This window comes from Xiphophorus hellerii, chromosome 11 (genome assembly GCF_003331165.1).
Source record: "Xiphophorus hellerii strain 12219 chromosome 11, Xiphophorus_hellerii-4.1, whole genome shotgun sequence".
Classification (NCBI taxonomy): domain Eukaryota; kingdom Metazoa; phylum Chordata; class Actinopteri; order Cyprinodontiformes; family Poeciliidae; genus Xiphophorus; species Xiphophorus hellerii.
Window position 1 is genome coordinate 14,618,508 of NC_045682.1, and position 23,090 is coordinate 14,641,597.

General features: G+C 38.5%; 1 protein-coding gene across 1 annotated transcript in view; it reads right to left on the reverse strand.

Moving 5' to 3' along the window:
• The window catches only part of ar (androgen receptor), a 42,391-nt gene extending 20,331 nt beyond the window's left edge, over positions 1-22,060 (reverse strand). The window contains exons 1-3 of the mRNA XM_032576840.1: positions 20,925-22,060; positions 14,864-15,015; positions 14,558-14,674 (exon numbers count right to left, since the gene is read on the reverse strand). Of these exons, the coding sequence (XP_032432731.1) occupies positions 14,558-14,674; positions 14,864-15,015; positions 20,925-22,060 (1,405 nt within the window). The remainder of the gene's footprint in view (positions 1-14,557; positions 14,675-14,863; positions 15,016-20,924) is intronic.
• Positions 22,061-23,090: the final 1,030 nt, after the last annotated feature.

A 23,090-nucleotide genomic window follows, 5' to 3' on the forward strand; every position in this document is an offset into this window, starting at 1 on the left:
AGCCGTGCTCGCCAACAACTGATGTTACCATACAAGATATATTACTGTGGCATTCCATGTGCTGCAGAGATACTGAGACAGTCATACAGCAACAGTTCTCACTGTTCATTTGAAAAGGCATGATTTAAAGCATTAATCAAATCAAGGAGTTAAAATCACAAAAGCAGCCAAGTGGTTAGTTAACTCTGCAGGAGTTGCAAGGGCAAGAATCAGTTGGCACAACTTCAGGAAGTTAACCTGCGGCATAACAAGGCGAAGTGTTTCATCACTATGTTAGCCATTATGGTCCATAGAGCAATTCGTTGGTAGAAATTACAGGGAGCACTTCTTTCTGTCTTCCAGCAAATAAACTTCAAAGTGTATAATCTGCTTGACAGAAATCCAACTGAAAATTCAAGGCAAGACAAAAAAAATATATGTTGATGATCTGGCAGCTTGAGCTGCTTTGTGTACAGTTTTAACTCTATTTGCAAATCATACAACCAACATTTGTACCTACTGTACATGCTGCTTCTGTACCGGCATCAGGTTATTTGTTCCGCTAGCTTGTTTGCTTGGCCTTTGTTTGTTGGGTTTGGGTTCGTTTTGAGATGTTTCGCTGTGTTTTGATATTAATATTTGATATTAAATCACAGTTTGCATCCATATCCTGCCTCCTGCACATCTGGGTTTTGGTCCTATGTTCTTTTAATCGTGACAAACTATGTTCCCAATAAGTGGGGTTTATTTTTTTTTTAAAAAGAACAATCAATTTTCTTTAACAATCCGCAGTCCAGGCCCAGTAATATGTTTTCAAGTAATGAATCATATTTCATTGGATAGAAACCTCCCTGAACAGATGAGACTCATCTGTTGGAAGAGCCAGCATCATCATGTCCATCCGCACTAACAAAGAGAGGGATAAATTATATTTGTGAACAGCATGCTTTATCAACGCAACTTAGAGCACTTCAGGTTCACATTTTTGTTTCTTTGTACCTTGGAGTAAACGTATCCAGGGCTTAGAAAACAATGCAACTCTTGCTTGTTTAAAATACATCTCCCTGTTTTCTATAAGGAGTGATAATGAAGGATCAAATTCTCTCCAAAAAGAATTTAGAACATCCGGCAGCAGCTGCTCCAAATGACATCCAGTACTTAAGAACCAAATTGGAGAGCAATTTTTATTTGGATAAAGCAGACGGCCTCGTGATATGAGCAATACGAACGGAGCAGAATACGATGCTAAGCATCTGCCAGCGCTATTTTACAACAAAGTTTTCACAACTTACAATCACTCACTTCATGCACTCTGTGACAGTTTTGTTTCCAAAAGTTACAACTGCGGACATATTCAGCATCTGTCTTGCTTTAATGTCTTTCTTTCGGGGTTTTTTTTTCTTTTTCCGAATGAACGAGAATTGCAGGAAAATACAAATTGTTATCAAGTCCCAGGGGAAAATAAAGAACAAGTGCTTCTGTTGCTTGACTATTTTGCAGTCCAACTAGCACGGAGAAAAAGGTCAAAACCCACTGATCTAATTCAAAGACAATAAATCTGTTGAACTATTAAGAACACAGATAATAATAGACATTTTACATAAGAAGCAGCAAATTGCTTCTTTGTTATAAAGCAAATTTGGTGAATGAGGGTAAAAAATAACCTTTAATTGTCATGCAATTCCTCTGGCAGGCAATGTGAGAAATGTCTCATTATAAAACTGTAGCCTGGCTCAGTTGTTCACTTTGATAAATATTGAACTGTGAGGGTTAGACACGACTTAAATCTTTTTGAAGAAAAATTGCAGATTATTTAGGATTTCCATTTCTTATCTCTGATCCAGTAACAAACATTTCAGGTGCAAACAGTTAATTAAAATCTCTCGGCTTTTCTTTCCTCAGTTTTGACAGACAGGTTTATGATCTTTGCAGAGCGCAGTGTGAATCGGTTGGGTTGAACTAACCTTCAGTGCTCCATAGTTGAGATGAAGCCAATATAAACACACACAGGGATACAGGAGGGACTGGTTAAAGCAAAGAGCTGTCTTTTTTCTTTAATGCAAATTCAGTGCAAAAGTTAAATTACAGATACCAGATGTTATCGGCTGTCAGACTTACAAGGTGGTCTCTAAACGGAAAAGAAAACCTAGCTCTGGAGTCAGATTCATTGTGGACAGCTTAAATGCCCAGTGAGGGAACTGCAGAGTGATCCATTACAAGCTCAATTTGCTGCAAAATCAAATACCACATGTAAGATTTATTTCCAATTTTCTCCTCGGTGGCTGCAAATTTTCTGTCCCTTTACCAGTCTCATGATGATTATAATCAACATCTTCATCATATCAGTACTTTTTTTTATTTTTTAGAATGATTGACTGCACAAGAAAAAAAAAAGAAAACAAAAAAAAAAACCCACACCATAAGTTTAAGTGCCACGTCCATCTACTGAAATGCCTCTGTGTGACCTTAACACTCGCTTTGGTGTCCAAGTTCTAGACATCATTATCGTATTATTTTGGCAATGAAAATTGGCTTCCTGCGTACAGTAGTGAGCCTGAAAGTCTGGTAGAGAAAATGAGAAAGGAGCAGGAGAGGTCAGAAGTAATACTCAGATCCCCTTTTACCACATAGGATCTCGTGGCGCGATATCTTGAGACGTTAAAACAACCTCGATATTTCTTCTACAAATGAACCCTGCCTCATAAAGTGCTATTCAGTTGCTGTAGGCATACGACATCCTCTGGTGAAATAAATGTATACTTTTATTTGGAGCCCAGGATAGAAAGATGAGTGTTTAATGAGTGTTTAATGCTTGACATGCTTACGACTATTATCTTGAAGTCAGAAAGAAAGGAGCTCTTCAGTTACCCCTTTAGTGTTTAACAGAATGACCAGTTCATCTGTGTGGCTAACAACACTCAGAGACAAAAACTAAAGCATGTCCCCAACTCCCCACCACTTTTAAAACATTTTGGGAGACAAAAGAATCAGCAACAAAATGACCAACAAAATAGCCTCGCCTTCATACTTTGATGTAAGCAAGTGACTAGCCAGCAGAAAAAGACCAGCGACGAAACCTACATATCCCTTGGTTTGCTGTGAATGCAAAATATTATGCATTTTTCATATCTCCTGATTGCTGAACTATATGCCATACTGTTTTTTGGGTTGTTTTTTTTAAGAATAAGCTAATGAAGCTGACAAGTAACCAAAAGTTGTACCGTGGTAAGTCTAAAAATGAACACCCCAGTGTATCATTTTCACTTTTTTGAGAATCACCCAGACTGGGCACTCTTGATTGAATGTTACAAAATGAACTGTACAGGGGAATTATTTTAAGATCAAAAACAATCATAAGAGCTGTAAGCACCTAAAATTTAAGATTTTGCAGCTCATTGTATCAATCAGCTTTTAAAACCAGGCGGTAGAATGGTGCTGCCAGTGGTATGGATGAATACATATTGTAAGATTTTTAATAGTATGTCAAAAATCATGATGCATGACATGAAATAATTGAGAACCACTAAGTTAAATTATTCTTTGAATCACCTATAAAACTGCGATCTGCCACCAAAATCCATGGCTGGGAATATGGAACAATTGGATAAGTTGGAGATAATTATGAAGTCATTTAAATTTTAAGATACTGAAAGAAATTTTCAAAAACTACAGGCTACTTGGATTGGATGATGAATCATTATGGCAACACCTTTATGGTAAAAATGAGTTTTTTTACTTAGAAGAAAACTATTTCACTTAAATTTCACTTGTGTGAGAAAGATGCCTCATGCTTGCAAAACCATTCTCTCTCAGTTTGACCCCCATGAAAACTGGTAATGTCACCCTGGGAAAAAAAACAACCATCAATGATAAAAATTTGTTGATGAACAACCCTGGTTTTCCAAGTTCTTTAAGCTCATAATTTCCTTAAACCTCAACCTGTTAGTTGTCCTAACCCTTGACACAATGTGGGAATCGCTTTAAACGCCTGTCTTCATATTTTGATGTGCCCATCGTCCTGGAACTGGAAAAAAGGTTTCATCACGCCACATGACACTTTTCAATTGCTCCAAATGCCAACCGCTATGCTTCGTAGCTAATGGATACCGTTTTAATTACCCCTACCAAAGGGGATTTTCTCAGGGCCAAACAGCCAGTTGGTGCCAGTAAATTGAGTTCTTGCCAGATTGTATGTGTGAAAATGCTAATACTTTCACTGTTAGGCACTTCTGTTGAGTTTAATGGGTTTCATTTCCCCCAAACTTTTCCAACGGTGGCCAAGATTTATTTGATTCAGACCACATTACTTCCCCCAAGACAGTAATTTACTTAACTTATTGAACTATTAATAATGTGCTGATCAGTCTCCCACATTCAGCTTACACACTTGCCCCAGTTGTTTTGTTTGCTCCATCCAGATTGGTGGTCTCGAACTACAGTCCTTAAGTGCTGGTTTCCTGCAACTTTCAGATGTCTCTCTGCTTCTGCACACCTGGCTCCAATATCAGCTCATTAGCAGAGCTCTGTAGAGCTGGACTGCATGCTAGTGAGGCAGCTCTGCCATTTAACTCAACCATGTATGGCAAGGGACACATATAAAAGTTGCAGGACTCCGGCCCTGAGGTACAGCAGTTTGAGACCACTGATCCAGATCAATGATTTGGTAACTTGGAAATAGTTGTTGCTGAATGCAGCATAATCCTCTCTAATTGGGATGACTCTTGCTGAGTGTGTAGAGTAGTTGTCTTGTAATCCAAAAAATGTGGATTTGATTCTAGATTCCTCCTGCTGCATGTCGATGTGGCCCTGGGCAAGCCATTTAACCCCCAAATTGCCTGCTGATCTGTGTAATGGTGCAAAAAGATAATTACAATTTACTGTTGCTGTAGCATGACTAGAAGATGTCTTTTAAAAATTTTAATTTAATAATCTTAGCTACTAGTCCTATCCATTTGCTTTATTAACTGCGGGTTGAGAATTGTTTTCTGTTCTTTTTGTGACTATGCAGTTTATGTACTCTATAAACCTGTTTGACATGCTGTATAAAATGCAAAAATAATAATTAATTACAAAAATAATCTTATTGTTAGTTTCTAAAAACGGGCAGAAAATGCAGTTTAATTATGTTCTTCCGACTCATTGAAAATGGATGTTGGTAAAGTTGTGTAAAATATTTTAAAATAAATTCATATGTTACTGCAGTTGGGTAATTTCACACAAAAATCTGATAATTCATGTCAAGAAGTTGTTCTTAAACTGTTCTAACGCCCCAGTCTCCTTTGATTGCAGTTCATAAGAAGCAGACAGAGAGACAGATCTTTGACCTTTCACCTTTACACAATCTCTTTAGTCCAAACTCTTTGCCACACAAGCCAAAATCGTCAAGGGAAAAGCACGCACAGCGCACAAAAAAGTACATTTTTGATTTCACTAAATATGCAAAAACTACTTAATTTCACAAGTTTTACTGCGTTGTCAGCAACATGAAAGGGCGTAGGTCGCTCTTTGTACTCTTTATTTTTAAAAAGGCTTTCTTTCTTCGGCCAGGTTTTAAGAAGACTTTTATGCATCTATTTGAAAGCCTTGGATTTATTGAACATTTCGACAGAATTTTTTTTCAAGTTTCTACCTGCCTCCTGCGCAAGCAAAATTCATACTGATTTATGATTTGTAGTTGCAGGCCACAAAAAAAATTCTTCCGAGGGCCTCAAATGGCATCCAGACTACACTTTGGACACCCCTGCTTTAGATCATCCAGAGTCCTGTCCGACATTCTTTTCCCTTTAGTTCACCCCACAGGTTTTCCATAGGAGTTAGATCTCGGGATTAAGACAGGAAGGGGAGAGAAAGTTAATTTTGTCTGGTGAACCATCTCCGGTTGAAGGTCCACCTGAAGGCCGGATTCTGCTAATTCTTTGCACCAATTTATACCAAGAGGTGAGCATACTGTAGACTTTACCTGATGTCTTACTTTCACTTCACCTTTGCTACATTTTAAGAAGAAAAAGCCCTTCCTTGTGCTGACATCATCAAAATGATGCATTAACGTGCTTTGCTTTTATGGGATAAATAATTTTCCACCTCATAATTTTTATTTTGCAACATTATCTTGAGTTTGAAGGAATGCAAAGCAAAAACTTTCCAGACCTGCTTGCAGACGTTTGATCCAACTTACCCCCGTTCTCCTTTCAGAAGGCCTCCGTTTTTTTTTCTTCTTCTTCTTCTTCAGATTAACATCTGTCATGTTTATCTAGCAAACTGCAACCCCACTCACTTCATTCAGTCAAAAAGCCACATAGGAGAGTAACAGTTGCACTTAAAAGAAGAAGAAAAAAACCCCTCCCACAATCCAAGTTTCATACTGCCACAAAGTGATTCTTCTTGTCAAGTTCAGAGTTTTTCCTCCTGCATCATTGATGGTTGAACAACTTGTTGCCAGCTCCAACATCTGCTGTACATTTCCAGCGGGAGGGTCTTTTAATATTGCTCCTGATTTATCTTCCTTTAGCTGGACGGCTTTTGGTTATTTCTCAAATGTAAGACACCGTCTATGATGACAGTAAATTGCTTTGACATGTTGCTTTTATATTGAGTGCAGATGTCTCCATGTGGCATTCTTTTAACAATGACAGGGGGTGTCGCATGTACATTGTCTTCAAGGATTAAACGGCATAATGGAAACAAATAAATAAATGGGACAGTTACAAGAGGGCTTTGAAAACAAAGCAGAGGGCTGTTGCTACGTTGCATTTTGTCTTGGAAAGCAGTGTGCACTCTAAAAGAGAGCATGGAGCTCTAGGAACAGGAGCAAGGAAGCAGACCCTCTAATTGCACTCTTGCTCAAACCAACAAATTAAAAACAGATATTAAAAAAAACTAAATAAAATAAAAACAAATATTGACACTAACACACTTTTTCCCTCACAATGAACAGTTCTACATTCTCTTCAAAGTCCACCCTGAGATGGGATCAAAAAGACAGAGTATAATGCTAAAACCAGGCCTATAAAAGGTAACCCACACTCTCAGCGATCATGCAGTAAGGCATGCTAAGAGCTAATAAATGTTAGGCCCACAGAGTTAAACCAGACTGGGATTTAGGGGCTCTGTAAATTAACAAACACAAACAGACGCACTGAAAAATAAAAACACCGTCCACCCGTCCTGTGACCATTTCTGGAGAAGATCTAAGAATCTCATGATTTTGGAGTAAAACCAAAAACGGCAAGTAACTCCTGTACAGTAGCTGCAAAGAACACATTTATAACTATTTCATTATTTAACATCACACATTTTATTTATTTATTTGAACAATGAAAAACATTTACAGCAGCCTGACTGGAGAATCTTGACAGGATAGTGAAGTTTGTCAACCACTGCACAGAAAACTTTGAGGCAAAAGTCACCTTGTGTTACTTGATAACTTGAAAATGTGATGTGAATCAGCAGCCAGTAAGTTTTAAAGTTTGATGTGGAGATCTTAAGAGATTTTGTTTTCCAGGATAGCACTTCTTCAACCTTCTTCATGCTTTGTCCCATTCTAACAACAAATTTCTATGTATTTTCTTAGATAAAAAACTATTTTATAAGCCAATACGAGGTTGCAGATAATTGTCAAGCTGAAGCAAAAATGACATTAAACAATAATGATAATAAAAATGAAAATGTGTTTTTATTCAACTGAGTTAATACTTTATAGAACTGTGGAAATATTCTGGGATCTCTACCAGCACTGCACATCTAGAGACGATTACTTCTTTTGAAACAACGCCCACCCAGACAGACCGGATGGATACCATCTGTAAACATCAGATTTAAAAGGGGGGCCTATTATGCAAAATTCACATTTTACACAATTTTCTTCTTCCATTTAGGTCTCAACTGCTTCTAAAAACAGTCAAAGTGCTTGAAAAAAACACCCCAATGTTTATTGGCAATGCGTTAATGTTTTTGGTATTTGGAAAATTTGCTGTTTCAAAAACCTCCCAATTGTTAAGTCACACTGTGTTGTTACTTAGTAACCCTAGCTGAGCTGCTATTTGGCCAGCTGGTTTTCCCGCTGTATGTGCTGTACAATGGCTGCTGGAAAAGTGTTTTGTTGTTGACTTGCCATTCAGAAACCACAGAAACCAAAGATATACTTTGGATTCTGTACGTCTTTGGTACAGAATCCAAACATGTTTGGTTTCAAATGACTGTTGTCTCATTGCAGATCTATTTGCAGCCATTTTCAAACATTTTGTTTGGGAGGTGTGGCCAGCAGCAGCTTAACTGAACTTAAAGTGACAACAGGCCCTACAACAGGTCATCCTGAAAGGAACTCAAAATAGGCAGAACTGAGCAGACTAAGATCTCATTATCTGAAAATGAGTTTATGCAACAACAACAAAAAAAATAATGTAATGAACATATTCTGCATAGCCTATGGACCTATCCTAACCTGTTGAAGGAAGCATAATAGGTCACCTTTAAATCTTGCCACATTGCCAATTGGATTTAGGTCAGAACTTTGTCTGCATGGACCATTCTAACAAATGAAAATCCCTTGATCTAAACCCTTCCAATCCTTCCCCTGTCCTCCTGGAAGGTGAACCTCCACCAACGCTAGTGAAAAACAAGAAATTAGACTTGTATGGTTTTTTTCAATAGTGACTTCTTTTATTCCACTTTTCTATAAAGGCCAAACCTCTGAGGGCTTCGCAGAATAGCTGTATTTATTAGGGACCCGTTACACACAAGTGGATCTATTTACTAAATAGAGGCCTTCCAAAAGCAATTGGTTCCACTGGAATTTACTCAGAAGTGAATGGGGTTGAATACCAATGCATGTTAGCGCTTGTGACAGTTTGTCGTTCACATGAACATGTTGAAAAAGTATAAATCCTTTGTACTTCAGCTGGTTTTAAAGTTCTGCAGACATGACCACGCTGGTTTGCTTTAGTTTGTTGGTGTAATAAAAATTCTCAAAGCAAAAGTTTTTAGAAATAACTCCTCAAAGCTTCAGCAAGACTCTGATAAAATTACTGCTTCAGCCTAAAACTGATGGCCATCATGTTAAATTATTCAGAGATTCTCCCTGCACATACCCAGAGCTTTAAAACCGCACGGAGCTCTCACTGATATGATCGCATTTTAAAATCAGAGCAGAATTCACTGAGTGAAGCCACATAACAGATCTGGGATTTTATTTTAAGTTAATAACCTTCCAAGTTATTAAATCACAACTCATTTTCCTACAAAGCATTTAAAGCCAAAAAAATTATGCCTAATTTCTGCCACTTCCACATGTCAGATCCATATATTTCCCCGTAAAATGCTAGAAGTCAATTATTCGTCCATGATGAGAACATAAGTGAAAGGATCTTTTAAGCCACAACTGGAAAAGGGCCGCCTTTTTACTACAATCACAGCATTAGATCACATTTTCCCTCCGCGGGGTTTGTCAGTGACTGGTGGCGAAATTACCAACATGTCTGCAGCTTTAATTCACATGTCTCGTGTCGGCTTTGTGCCTTCAGCACAATTTTCCCCGTTAGCAGAATGAGAAAATGGGAGAGAGTGAAAATTGAACACAAGACCAAAATTAGTCCACTACATGTCAATCTTTGCAGCCTAATTTGACGAACAGGTCTGGGTCACAGTAAGGAGAAGTGAATGGAAGAGGTCTAAATTGCATGGCAGCTCAGCCAGGGGCTTGATTATCAGTAACATCCCCTATTGTGATGATGCTCCAATTGAAGAGAACCAGTGGTGATGTGCAGTGCAGAGAAAAAAAGTACTTGGTCTTGGAAAACCACTAACAGTTTCACTTTTAGGACTTCACTTTTTCTGTAGTGGTCTTTGTTCATTTAGGAACTACTGCGCAGCCTCTGATAAAGTCCTCACAGCACTTTTTAGAAATTTCTATTTAAAATGTGTGCACAGTTGGTTAGGTGGTGAAGACTCTGTAGATTTTTAGCGTGAGCTGTGTGTCTTCACGAATAGAGAAATGGGCATGCTTTATATTCACCAAACCTTTAAAGCTATATGGTTCCCAGCATGGCTGTGTTTTTTTTTTGTTTGTTTTTAGAAATTTGTATTTAAATCAATTAGAACTTATTTTTTATTATTGTGAAGATAGTAGATTCATTCTATTGTTTCATTTTTGATTATTTATCAGGGCGATATTATGTATTTCCCAGACACAAAGTGCAATTTGTTTTAGCCATCTTATCTTCATTTGTTATAAAAATGCTGTATATATCAAACATAACATGAAAAAAAAAATTGACTTCATAATTTGACAGCAGGAAATTGGGCCTCTGTCTCTTTAAGTAGGTCCTACTCTGTCTGATCACATCGATGCTTTTCCATTATGCCATTTCCAACCGTTCTAAAGAACGTTGGCTGGAGAAGTAGCTTGTATGATTATCTCAGAAGATTCTCAGGTCTTTAAGTGTTTGCTAATTGCTGCTGCCACTAGTCTGGAGGAGCTAAGTGGGGAAGGCGCAGGGGAGGAGCCAAGGAAAGAAGTGCTCTGTGAGGTGGAAGCTCAGCTTGGAGACTGCAGCTCCAAGGTGGAGCTTTGATAAAATAGACAACACTGTATGAAAGCAAGCGTTTAGGCACCCCCAAACAGTTGTCATGGAAGATTAAAGGATTTCTCAAGCATGCATGAAAGAATTATGCATTCTGTCATTGTGCATGAAATACCTAGAGTGTTAAACTATAGGTATGTTTTTTGATGGGAATAACATCACAACATGATATCAAAAAAGTTAATTTTCCATTATGCCATTCCCCCATTTAAACCTCTAACTAGCAAGAAAAAAACCCAGCAAATCATCATTTAAAAGAATCATCTTTTTTCATCAGCCTAAGCTTAATTTGTTGTTGGTCAGTTAAAATTATCACAATTAATTTCTATTTGTTAAATGTAAAGAAAGTGAATTTTTAACCTTTTTCTTTTTTTTTACTTCATAAGTTTGCATACACTACAAATCGTTTGCCTTTAAACAGCTTGGTATATCCCAGGTCATTATCTTCTGACTCTGTAAGCTTCAACATGTTAATTAAAAATATTTGTGCTAACCTGTGATTTATTTCATGGGAACAAATTTCTTTCTTGTGTGGCATGATGGAAAGATTTAAATTATTGTATATTGTCAAACAAATAATCCAGCCATCAAACTGTTGAAAAGAAGGCATGTTTTGTTCCCCAGGGATGAGTGTATTTTGGTGCAAAAAGTGTGTGTGTATTGTCACTAGAACAAAAGCAAAACGCCTTGAGAAGATACTGGCAAAAGCTGGTAAGATAGTCTCCTTGTTTAAAATTAGTGACACAAATCTTGGTCTGACATGGAATGAAAAGTCACTCAAAGAGGAGGAAGCCATCACTCCAAAAGCAACATAAAAAGCTAAACGTATCTTGCAAATGCTCTTGGGAACAAAAGCCATAACTTATGGTGCCGGTCCTGTGTTATGGTGAAACTCAGACTGAAGAGCTTGAGTAAAATGACCATTATTTTTCATCTCATATTTCCACCTTTAAAAAGGGGGACACTTGCAAGGTTGAGTTCACCATCCCAACTGTGAAGTACAGAGTGCCAGAACCATGTGTTATGTTTCGCAGGGTTTGGTGGATTTCATAAATACAGAAAAGAACATTACAAGGAAATATTGAAACAACTGGTCAAGACATCAGCCAAGAAGTTAAAACCTGAGCACAAATGGGTCTTCCAAAGGAACAATGACCTTACGCATCACAGCAAATTAGTCACAAAGTCATTTAAGGACAACAAAGTCAATGTTTTAAGAGTCCATCATCATGTCCTGATCTTGGTGTGAGCAAAGCAAAATTTGAGTCTTTGAGAGGGATACCCAAAATCCTCAACTCACGCCTTGCAGTCTAAAAGGCAATTCTACCAAATGTGAACTTTTGAATGTAAAAAAAAAAAAAGCAAACTGGAAAAATTTTGGTGATCTTTACTAACATAAAACAGGAAATATTCAGATGGTGAGGAGAAAAAAAGTTTGTGCATTTTTATATAGTGTGTAAAAATATTTTGTTTCCAGCTATACATAAAGTAGTTGGTGGAATCTAATGCCACCAACACAATAAAAAAAAATCAGGAGAGTTTAAGAGCAGAAACATATGTGCTAGAGTGTTTGGTGATGGGTGAGGGCCTTAGAGTAGGTATATTAAGAGCAGGGTCAGTGTAGCAAGGAATGTACAGCTATAGCCCAAAACTATGAAACAAACTATCCTCAAAAAATTATTCAATCAGTTCCAAAGAGTTATCAAATGATACTAGCAGAAAACTTAGACATTTCTTAAGACTCGTGGTCTTTACAGATGGGGTAATTTAGACCCCACAACTGTTCTACACTGTGCGTGGTCCAGCCGGGTCACACTGGCCCCATGTGTGCTTTTATGAGGGATTGCTTTGTGCGGTTTTGAAAACTGACAGCCTGATGGGACAACCCCCGTCACGCTTACTGACCGACCGTGACATTTGCTGTGTTCCTACTGAGAGTTGTGCTAAGACCGTGGGAGGGTTAAAATAATCAGTGAGTATGGGTTAGTCTTAGAGCGAAAAGCAACTGTTGGATGAACAAGAAGAAAACCAGAGATCAACTTCATTTGGACACAATCAATCAAATGAATGAGTGTGTCCAAATGGCTGCCTACATGGACAGGCAGCCATTTGGTAACTGTAGACAGGTGAATATGTTGGAAAGTTGTTTTTGGTTAAAAAAACAAAAACAAAACTTTACTCTCAATGTGAAAAACATAGCAAAAAGTTTAAGTTTCGGGATTTGGTCCGGTGGGGTTGTTTGCCCAGAGCACCAAACAGGCTAGGACCGCCTCTGATTTCCGACATACAATAGTTCTCCTGTAAAATGCCAGGCTTTTGTGACAGAAAACACGAGACCATGAGGAATAATTCGAAAAGATTTTCAAATTATGATGTGACATTTATTCAGTACAATTCAACTGGAAAACAAATACATCTGCTTCGCGGAAGAAAAAACTATAACAACCGGACAGCATGACTGTGCACGTCCTTTAACTTGTATTGGGCTGAAGCAACTTTTGATTCACTTCCACACCGATAAGGTTCTCCAAATCTGTCAGATAGTAGGGACATCTGTTGTCTAAAGGTGTTTTCAAATGATTTCACTTCACTAATTCATAAAATCCTGAATAGTTATCATTTTTATCTTATCTTTTGGTTCATTTTTGGAGAAACATCCAGTTTTTGTAATGTCATTGTTTTAGATTTTATGTAATCATTGATTACTGTCTTTACCAAGTTGGATGGTATGGATACAATTTTCTGTACCTTAATCCTGATTAAAGTACATCTTTGTACAATGACATTTATTTAATCACCTGTGATCTTTCTGCAAACTATGACTCACTCTAAGGGATGCAAATGAGTAAATGCCAGGAATATCCTGACGAGACAAAAACAGTTAAACTTTTATTGATGTTGCACTGATTTTCTTCCAAGCAATGCAAGCTGTGCACCAAAGAAGACTGAAAAGTGAAACTGTAACCAAGATGCAGCAACTTTTTTTTCCTGTTTTTACATTCTTCTTCATAAGGGATTTTCTTTGTGTTTCACTTGAATTGTACAAGATAAATGTCAGACATGTGCAAAATGGCGTTTTACATTATTACTAAAAATCCTATTTTTTTACACCACAAAAACTTGGCATTTTAAACAGGGGAGTGTGCACTTTGGACATCCCTTTTAAACCATTTTCCAAGAAAAATATTTTGGGAACACTTCATAAAAACTTCCCAATGGTAAAGCAGAGCTAGCATCCAACAGTGATTAGCTGTTGGTAAATGAAGTGGCGTCAAGTGACCTGATAAGCGCAGATTTTTAGTTTGGCAAGATGATACAGGTCTGTGTGTGTGTCTGTATGCAAGTGTGTGTGCACATAATTAGTTTGACGTATATCTTAGGTGAAGTGTGTACAGTATGTTTTCACTACTGAGTAAACCTCTGTAAACTTTAACACTTAATGTATGCGTTGATAAATGTTCATACAAAGTGTATTCAAAAGGATTTGAAGAAGGGTTAGGTAATGAAACACTCTAAATGTGTTATAGACCACAGCTGAAAACCTAATAGTTATGTAGGCCCAAAAGTCAAACTGTTGAAACTTAATCCAACTGGGAATCTACTGCAAAGAATCTGTGGAAATTGATATTCAGAAACAGTCTCCGTCCAGTCTGAGTTTCCCCAACAGACCAGCAGCGCAAACTGCAGCAAGACGCGGTTCTACAACCTGTTGATTCTCGAGGGGGCTTAACTATGTGCGCCACCCTTTTGAGATTTTTGTTATTGACATATTGGGAAAACCATGAATCACTTTCATTCCATTTCATAGAAACACTCTACTCTATCATAAGAAAGTCCCCTCCCCAAAAACATCAGATGTTTGTGACTAGAATGTATTGAAATGTGTCCAAGAGGTGTGAATAATTTTGCATGGCAATGTATACAGGCTATATCCCTACTTATTCACTAGTAGGTCATGTAATCATATTAATGAAAAGACATCTTAAAACAATCTGCCCTACCTCCAAGAGTCATCCCAGCTTCAAAGCACTTCTTCAGTCGACAAGAGGGGCAGTTCTTTCTTCTTAGCTTGTCAATGGTGCAGTCGTTTTTGCTTGCACACAAGTATTTCTGCTTACCTATTTGATACAAAGGCAAATCATGGGTTATTTGAGCCAGTGAAACATGATCCAATGAAAAAAAAAATCTCATTTAACTACTAAGTGCTTCCATTGTCAAAAACAGAAAGAAACTCAAGCAATAAATACGTGGAGCGTTTTCAAGCACCGGCACCAAACTGTAAATCCAAGTTGGAACTTCTAATTTACCTTCTGCAGCTCTTTTAAAGAAAACCTTGCAGCTGCCACATGTGAGCGCACCGTAATGGCAGCCAGATGCCTCATCTGAGCAAATCAGGCACGTTCTCTGGGGAGGGAAGAAGAACTCCATGGGGAACATGTGCTCTCTGCCAGCCTCAAACCTGCAGTCAAACATGAGATGAAACAAACGTGTGTACATCGGATGGTGATCTTCAGACAAGCAAACACATGATTTTACTTCTTTTACAGATTTTTTTTTTTATTGCAAGTGGAATCATTTTCTTTTTCTTCTCTTGTGTTAAAACTCCATGTTCGGTTTGAATCCTTTTTTTCTTGTGAAAGTATCACCCACTGCGGACAAATTAGGCCTAAAGCTCAGCACCACAAAACACCTAATATAATTCCCAATGTCTAACCACAAACAAGGTGCAACTTATATAGATTTGAGCAGAGCATGGTGTGGAAAAAGCATGGAACGCCCATGCTGTGGCTGTGGGATGAGATGTGGGTTAAGTTGGGCCGGCTGCAGCCTTGAGAGAAGAGATAACAAAGGAGCCTCAGACACAATGTTTCCTCGGTGACGTACTAGATAGATACGAAGGTTCGGTTTAAAGGTGACAAGGATGAAGCGTCCCGATTTTCAGGAAATGGCAGGAGACGTCATTTAGCAGCCATTTGGATGGAATAAATTTGCTCTCATTATGTAGAGAGGGAGATTTTGCTGTTTTTGAAGAGTTCTCAGGCTTGTAAATCGGCCTTTTTATTAACCACGCGCACATCCCAGTCAGAGGATGAAAGCTTAAAGACTGTGCAATGGGATGATCCAGGATGACGCAAACCACATGGTGCTTTGTTGTTTGTAAACAGGAAGCTGCCATGACTAATCAGACATGCTTCGAACTTTTAATAAAAAAGCAGGAATTCTCTCACCAACATAGGCGTTGTCTTAATGTTGTTAATGTTTATATGTACAGTATAAATACGTATTATATATTTATATGCATACGTATGAAAGAAAACCACCGGCATCCAGCAGAATCTCTTAATGCTGACTTTGAAGTAAGGAGGGAGTATTTGAGACAGTTCCTAGATTTACAAGCATGCAGGGATAGTTTGGGACCGATTCAGGAAGAAAAGTGGCTCAGCTCTACGAAGCCCCTTTGAACTTTTCCTCCGTTAAACACATTACACTGATTCCGAAGACTAAAAGTCTAAATGCATGCACAGATTCCTTTTGGTTTATGCATCAGAGTATGATGTTTATGACCACCTCCATGTTATTTATGCATTTTTGACATACTAATTTGCCATGGTTTTCATGCATGTCACCCAAGTACTGCCACAACTTCTGGAGGTATTTGGTTTACCTCTGGTACTACTGAAAATAAGATAAATACAACAATTACTAACTTAATTATTTTCAAAAGAGATGTAAAAGGAAGAATAGTAGAAGAAAAACAGGTTTAAAGTGAAATGGCTCCTTAGCTCTCGGGTCTGTACCATGTTCCCGCTGCAAGTTGGAGAATCAGTGGGATTTGTGTGGAGCTACATGTGTGTATGGATAAAGAAGGAAAATTTTGAAATTAACAAGCAGAAGTTCTTATATTCACTGTAAGGCAGGAGTGTCCACAGTGCCTCCCTGGGACCATTTGCGCCACCCAGAATGATTTTGTTTGGCTCCCGACTGCAATTCAAAACTAAAAGAAATGTGTGCAAGCCCTGACTGAGGCTTGCAAGATGGGTGCTTTTTAAGACTAATAGCTCAAAACTGTTATAAATTACAATCATCCTAATACCAACAATGGAGGTTATACAATAATTTTATCATTTTAAATAGGACCACAAACAACCAGTGACATTTGTACACAGCCATACTTTTGTGCTCCTTTTTGTTTAACTTTTCAAAATATAGCAAAACAGTGACCCATATACTGGTAAGAAATAAGAAAAGAATTAACAACACAAACATTTTGAAATTGTTTGATTTTCTTTTAGATATGCAAATATACCAGAGACTTTTTATGTTTGCATCTACTTTGGATTAAAGATCCATTTTCTACAAAAATCAGACTGCTTTGTTGTTAATATATTTCATATATTTATTGTAGTTTTGAGCTGATGAAAAAAAAATTCACAATAACTTTTACTTTTATAATTTAAAAAAATACTTTTGTGATCTATGAGTACAATACTTTCAACTTGGCGAAAAAAATTTGCTGCTTTTCTCACACACTTAAAAACATCCTGCTTGCTTGCAAGCCTGCCATGCTCTCTCTCTCCCTCAAAACTTTCTGCATTTAGACCTAATGATTCTTGCACCAAAATTCTGTCCTTTCTGCATCTTTCTCCTCAAAAACCTCAACATCCTGCCAGCCTGGGTTAAACCTGTTCGCTTAGGTCCTCTTTTCTTGCAGATTCTGCTTTAGCAGATTTAAGTGCCTTGTAACTGTGCCAGCAAACAGACTTCAATCCAGACAACCGTAGGCAGAGTGCATTTGCAGATGCATTTTACTGAAGATTTCTGACCTCTGTTTTTCTGCGTTTTAATTCCTCACCCCTCCCCATAGAGAGCCTTATTGGTTGGCTCCGACCCATGACAACAAATGGCAAGAAGAAGAAAGAGTATGTTCAGTGTTGGGTTACAGAAACAGATTGCTGGAGGTGAGTGCCTGGTCCTGTAAAATCTATAAGGATAGAGGTTTGAGAAAGAGCAGTAAAATGATTGCAGTGGTGGGAAAGAAAGGATTCTTGCATTGCATGCACTAGGTAAAAGAACAATTTAAACCTCTGTAAATTTGCTAAAAGTTGTGCTCAGTCACAAGTTAAACGTTATTAGCAAAACAAGCTAACAGCGCGTTTCATTGCATGCTATTTATTTGAATATGCTCACTAACAGATCCATATAAAGAAGTAGCTACAAACAAAAGTATCTATCAAAAAGATTTAATCTGGAGAAACAAACAGTCAGAAATTTAAATTAACGCAGTTTATTATTGTAGCTATTGCCATGTCTCAAACATGGCAGCCATATTGGATTTTGAGGCAAGTAAAAAAACTTTCAATGTTTCTTTGAATTCAGACTCCTGGGGAATCAATTAATAAAAACCAGAAAAAAATAATTATTATCTTTTTAAAAATAAATAAATCATTAAATCATTTGAGTTTTACTATTTTAGAAGAATAAAACTATAGCATATATAAAGCTGTGATGGTAAATGTTACCATATTGTGATTTTGCAGCATCAATCAGTGCTACGTGAGACAAAAACCATCTCAGCTACCAGTCAAATATTTATGCTGCTCATCTCCAGGTGACACTGTCACTTTCCATTTCAGGCTTTTTGTTTCTGTCCAACTTTTAGAGACGTGGTCTGCTGTTCTACATTGACCATCTACCATGATTTGTTATAGTGACCACCATTAGGTCCCATGCCCTGCAAAAGCATTAATATTTTTCATGCACTTTTACTTATTACGGCCTGGCAGTCACACTCTGAATTCTCACCTTGATTTCAAGTTAAATTTACGGAACATGTTTATTAATTCTTACATGAGTCCTGCTGTCATGATTCCAGCAGCAAACGATACCATGTGATGCACGCTACCATGCTACAAAAGATACTAAGAAACCCACTAAAAGACTAATCTGGAACAAATTTGAGAAAACAGCTGCAAAACTGAGTTGCCTTTGATTCAGAACAAGTAGAATGTTGATCAATACACTTAATGATTTTGATGACAGCATTTTTGACAAAATGTGATTTTTTATGTTTCGCTTGTTTCCTAATTGGCTACTGTATTTTGTTTTTATGTTGTAAAGCACTCTGAACTTTCTTGTTGCTCAAATGTCCCGTGCAAATAAACTTGACTCGCTTTGACTTGGCATTTTCATTTAAAACGAAACTTTTTTTTTTTAAGCGACGTGATGTGTGTTTTTTAGCCATTTGCTGCGAGGAAAGGTTCAGATGGGAGCAGCTTTTATACAGATGAGCAGCAGATCCTCGCTGCACATGTTAATTAATAGTTAAGGGTGTCTGCTGAATTTTCTTGTTCATTTGAATGTTTAACCACATGAAATAGCTGTGTTGCAGTAAACAGGTTTCTGGATAAGACCGCTAGACCGTAGCACCGTCTGGTGAACTAGGATGACCTTGTTGTCTAAAAAGGAAACTGTAAAAAAAAAAGCACAAAAAAGGCCGTGTGAGTGGGGAGATCAGTTGAATGTTTCTTGTCGCCCTCTACAGTCAAAACATTAAAATAAAAGGCAAATTACAAAAACATGTTGCACCTACATGCATGGTTTCTGAGAAAAAACGGAGTCTGAGAGTGCACACACTGAGTCATTACCTTCAGTGAACTCAGACAGTTGGAGAAAAGCCCTCGGCTGTGTAATATATGACTCTAGAGTCAATCAACATCCCCACACCAGGTCCATTCGGCGTTATAAACCAAACTAAGTCATAAAAGAACACAGGGATGCAAGTTTGAGTGCAAATCTTCAGAGAATTTAGATCTAAACAAAACAACTCCAATATATACAACATATTAGCGACAGATTTTTCCTTTCAGTCATTCGAGTAAGAAAATACGAATACTTTGTTGTAAGAAACAGAAAATAGAAAGAGTAAGTTAAGCACACACATGAAAATTAGAACGGGACATTAAAATCATTTGCGTTCATATCACAACCTTCATCGTCGACAACGCCAAGCATTGAGTCAAATTACTGGTTTTGTGATGTTTAAAATAATACAGCTTCATGATATTATGGAAAGCATTTTTTGGTGATTATTTTTTGCGTCAAAGTTATTATCTTCTCCTGCTTGAGCGAATGGTGTTTGAGTGGGCTGCTGGCCGATCAGCATGCAGGTTTATAATGGTTTTTACCTAATCAAGAGAGTTATGAGTCTACACCATCAGCTATTTGTTTGGTCCAAAAATGTTAAAACAGACCGCCTGGGTAATAAAAACGTTGTTTTTTTTTGTTGTTGTTGTTTTGTTGGGTTTTTTTGTTTTGTTTTTTTTTTTTTATTGCAAAGTAGCATTTATCCCATGCTGACTGATTTTAACTCTGTTCATAAATTTAATTCAAGGCACATTCATGTTACTCAAATATGTATCTCATAATGAGCTTGAATGTCTGTCTGGTCAACGTTTTCTAATTAATTTGCGTGAGCTGAGTGAGAGCTGTAAAATCCTTTCAGAAACTTGGACATGATTTGGTTTCTAATGAAAAAAAGACACGTGTAGTAGGAATGTAACTACAACAGCTGTCTACAAGGAATAAACAGGATGCTAGCTAAGATGAAACACATGTTTTTATCTCATTATAGGTTTGATGCTTTCGAAGTTTTTTTTCTTTTGTGGCCATTTAATGTCAGTCAGAAACACCAGAGAAGTTGATTAGGGTACATGGTTTTAAAGGGCACATATGATTGATTGCAACCAAATGGTTGAGCTGGGGATCACATAAAATAAGGAATTACTCAAACACTCTTGACTCTTGTAATTTTTTTGTATTTATTTATTTACTTATTTATCTGGCGTTTACATTGAAAACTGACTTAACCAGACGTTTGGTCAATTAGCACAGGAATTATTTTAATTGTCCTATATGCCGTGAATAACAGGACAGACCAATAAAGTTGCTGTGATTATTTGGAGACTTGAAGAATAGCACTTTTTTTTTGTTGCCCGTAAAGTCAGAGTGAACTCAAAATCTCTAGCTTGTCTTTTTTTATTATTATTATTTTGCTGTTTGTTTTTACGTCTAGAAAAGTTTGTACTTCTTTTTACATCCTGACAGACCGACAAACCAGCTCAGACGGCGTGGTCCTTAATGGGATTCAGGATGAATAGGATCACTTTTGGTGATCTGATTACTCACAAAGCGCGAACTAAAAAAAAAAAAAGAACAAAGAAAGAAAAAAAAGCTAGTCCACTTCATTCTTCATATATATATATATATAAATATATTTACACATTACTTAAAAACTGTAAAAAATAGAATTTTTACAAAGTCAGTTATTTAGTTATCCTACAATAATAATTATAATTATAACTGAATTACCTGGTATCGTTGTAGACTACATCCAGCCATTCACCGACTTGGCTCTTCATGTCTCCGGAGTTGGGATAGGGGGTCCTCAGCATACCGCCGGGATACCACTGCTCCGGGCGCACCACGCTCCCCTCGTATGGATTACATATGAACGCCGCGTTCGGTCCAGACTCGTGTGCGTTCATGCACTGCCTGGACCCCCAGAACTGAGTGTTGTACCTTTTGTTGAAGGTGTACCCGCCGCCCCAGAAAGACCCCCAACCATCGTTTCCCTCGGACTTGATTTTGACGCTGTACTGGTCCGGCTGATATCCGCCGGAGTCGCTCTCCGGGGCTTCCACGAAGTCCCGCACGCCTTCCTGAGGGTTGTAAGCCGCCCTGCATGGCCTCTCGTTGGCCGCCGCCGCCGCCGTCGAAGTGTGAGCGTACTGGGCTAAGTGGTCTGGGGCGTAAGGGCATGAAACGGCGCGGGCTGCGTTCAGGTGATCCGTGTCCTCAGCCTCGCACGGTGTAAAGTTTTGCGCGTTCACAGACGTCCGGCTGGAGGCGAGGTGATGAAAATGCGCAGGCGTCTCTGAACTTTTATACATCTTCACGGCTGGCTTCTGGCCGTGAACAGGTCGCTCTTCCCGGTCGGGACACCTGTAAGTAATCTGGGTCTGGGCATCGGGGCAGCTCACAGCCGCGGCGTCCACCCCGAAAAAATACTCTCCGCTGATTTGGTCATTTGCCGCACATGGGGGGAGTGCGGCGTCCACGTCGCTCATGTCACTGGACTCCATGGTGAGACCCAAAGAAACGGACACTGCTCTGCACAGCTCTCTGGCTGTCTCTGAGATTGTGGCGCACGCAGAAAAGGATCTGGTGTCAGCGTTTAACAACTCCTCCTGAGGAGCAGCAGCTGTCTGACAGCAGCGCGCCTCCATGTCACGGGCTGGCGGATTAACGCACCCAGACCCGCAGCTCCTGGCATTATTATCGGATTCGTCAAACCTGCCGTTTCCTGCGCAGCTTTTCGTGAAACCGTCTGGATTTTCCTCAGTTTTTTGCGCCATGCCGAGAGCTCTCACCGCGTCGCCTGCCTTTATTTTCTTAACCCCGGACCAAACGGAGCTGCAAGATAACTGTCGGCTGGTTTGGCTCATTTCCCAGAAAGAGTTCGCTTGGCCACGAGACTGGACTTTGCACGACAGAAAATCCCCCAGCTGGTCCCCGGGAACGGTTTATCTGCAGCTCGGCCCGATCTCTCTTTGTGCTAGGCGTTTTGGTAAAAGTCTCACAGAGCAACAGGAGTCGCAAACTCCTCCTAAAGTGAGAGTCGGAGTTACTCGGATACGCTTTGATTAAAGTCAGCAGCAGGAAAACGGTCTAAATATGTTACTTTCTTTCATTGAACGACCAACAAGGGCGCTGAATGATTCATAATTTGCAGACTAATAAACTTAGGCTACGCTGTAATTAATTAACACTCTGAAACGCGTTTCCACGAGACTACCCAAAACAAGCGTCCTATTATCTACGATTATGCTCCCTGCCTGCAGTTGTTTTACATCACGCTTTCATGTGTGCATCACATTTTTATGACCTGCCACCAGCTTTATTTGGATGTTTTGCTCATGGCAGACATTCCCTTCACATCTCTGGCAAGATGTCTACGAAACACTATAAATATAAAAATATATTTAATGAGGGGTTTTTTCCCCCCAGTTTTAACAAAGATCAGACTTTACACTGTTTGCGTGTTCTGCACTGTACATTTAAAATATTCAGATTGTTATTATGATTAAGGTTATTATTATTATTAATAGTAAGAATTCGGCACAACTTATATTACTGTGTCCACTGCCATAACAATTTACGTTATGACTAAAATGTTAGTGCCCTGAAGCTAAATCCCATAATCAGATTCTCTTGTGCTTATTTACAGTGTCATGAGGTAGATGAATGATCGCTGTGCTGCTGTAAAAGACTTGCTGTTTCACTGGTGAAGCTGGGAAGACAAAGGAGCTGCTTCTGTGTTCCAGAATCAATCAATTGATCATAATTGATCCATAAAGCGAGTTTAATTTACATTTATTGAGGTGCTTTTCAGTGAAAACAAAGATCAATAAAAACTGGTAAGGTAAGACGGTGGCAGGTAATCTGCTGTGGCAACATCAGAGGGGAGCAGGCCAA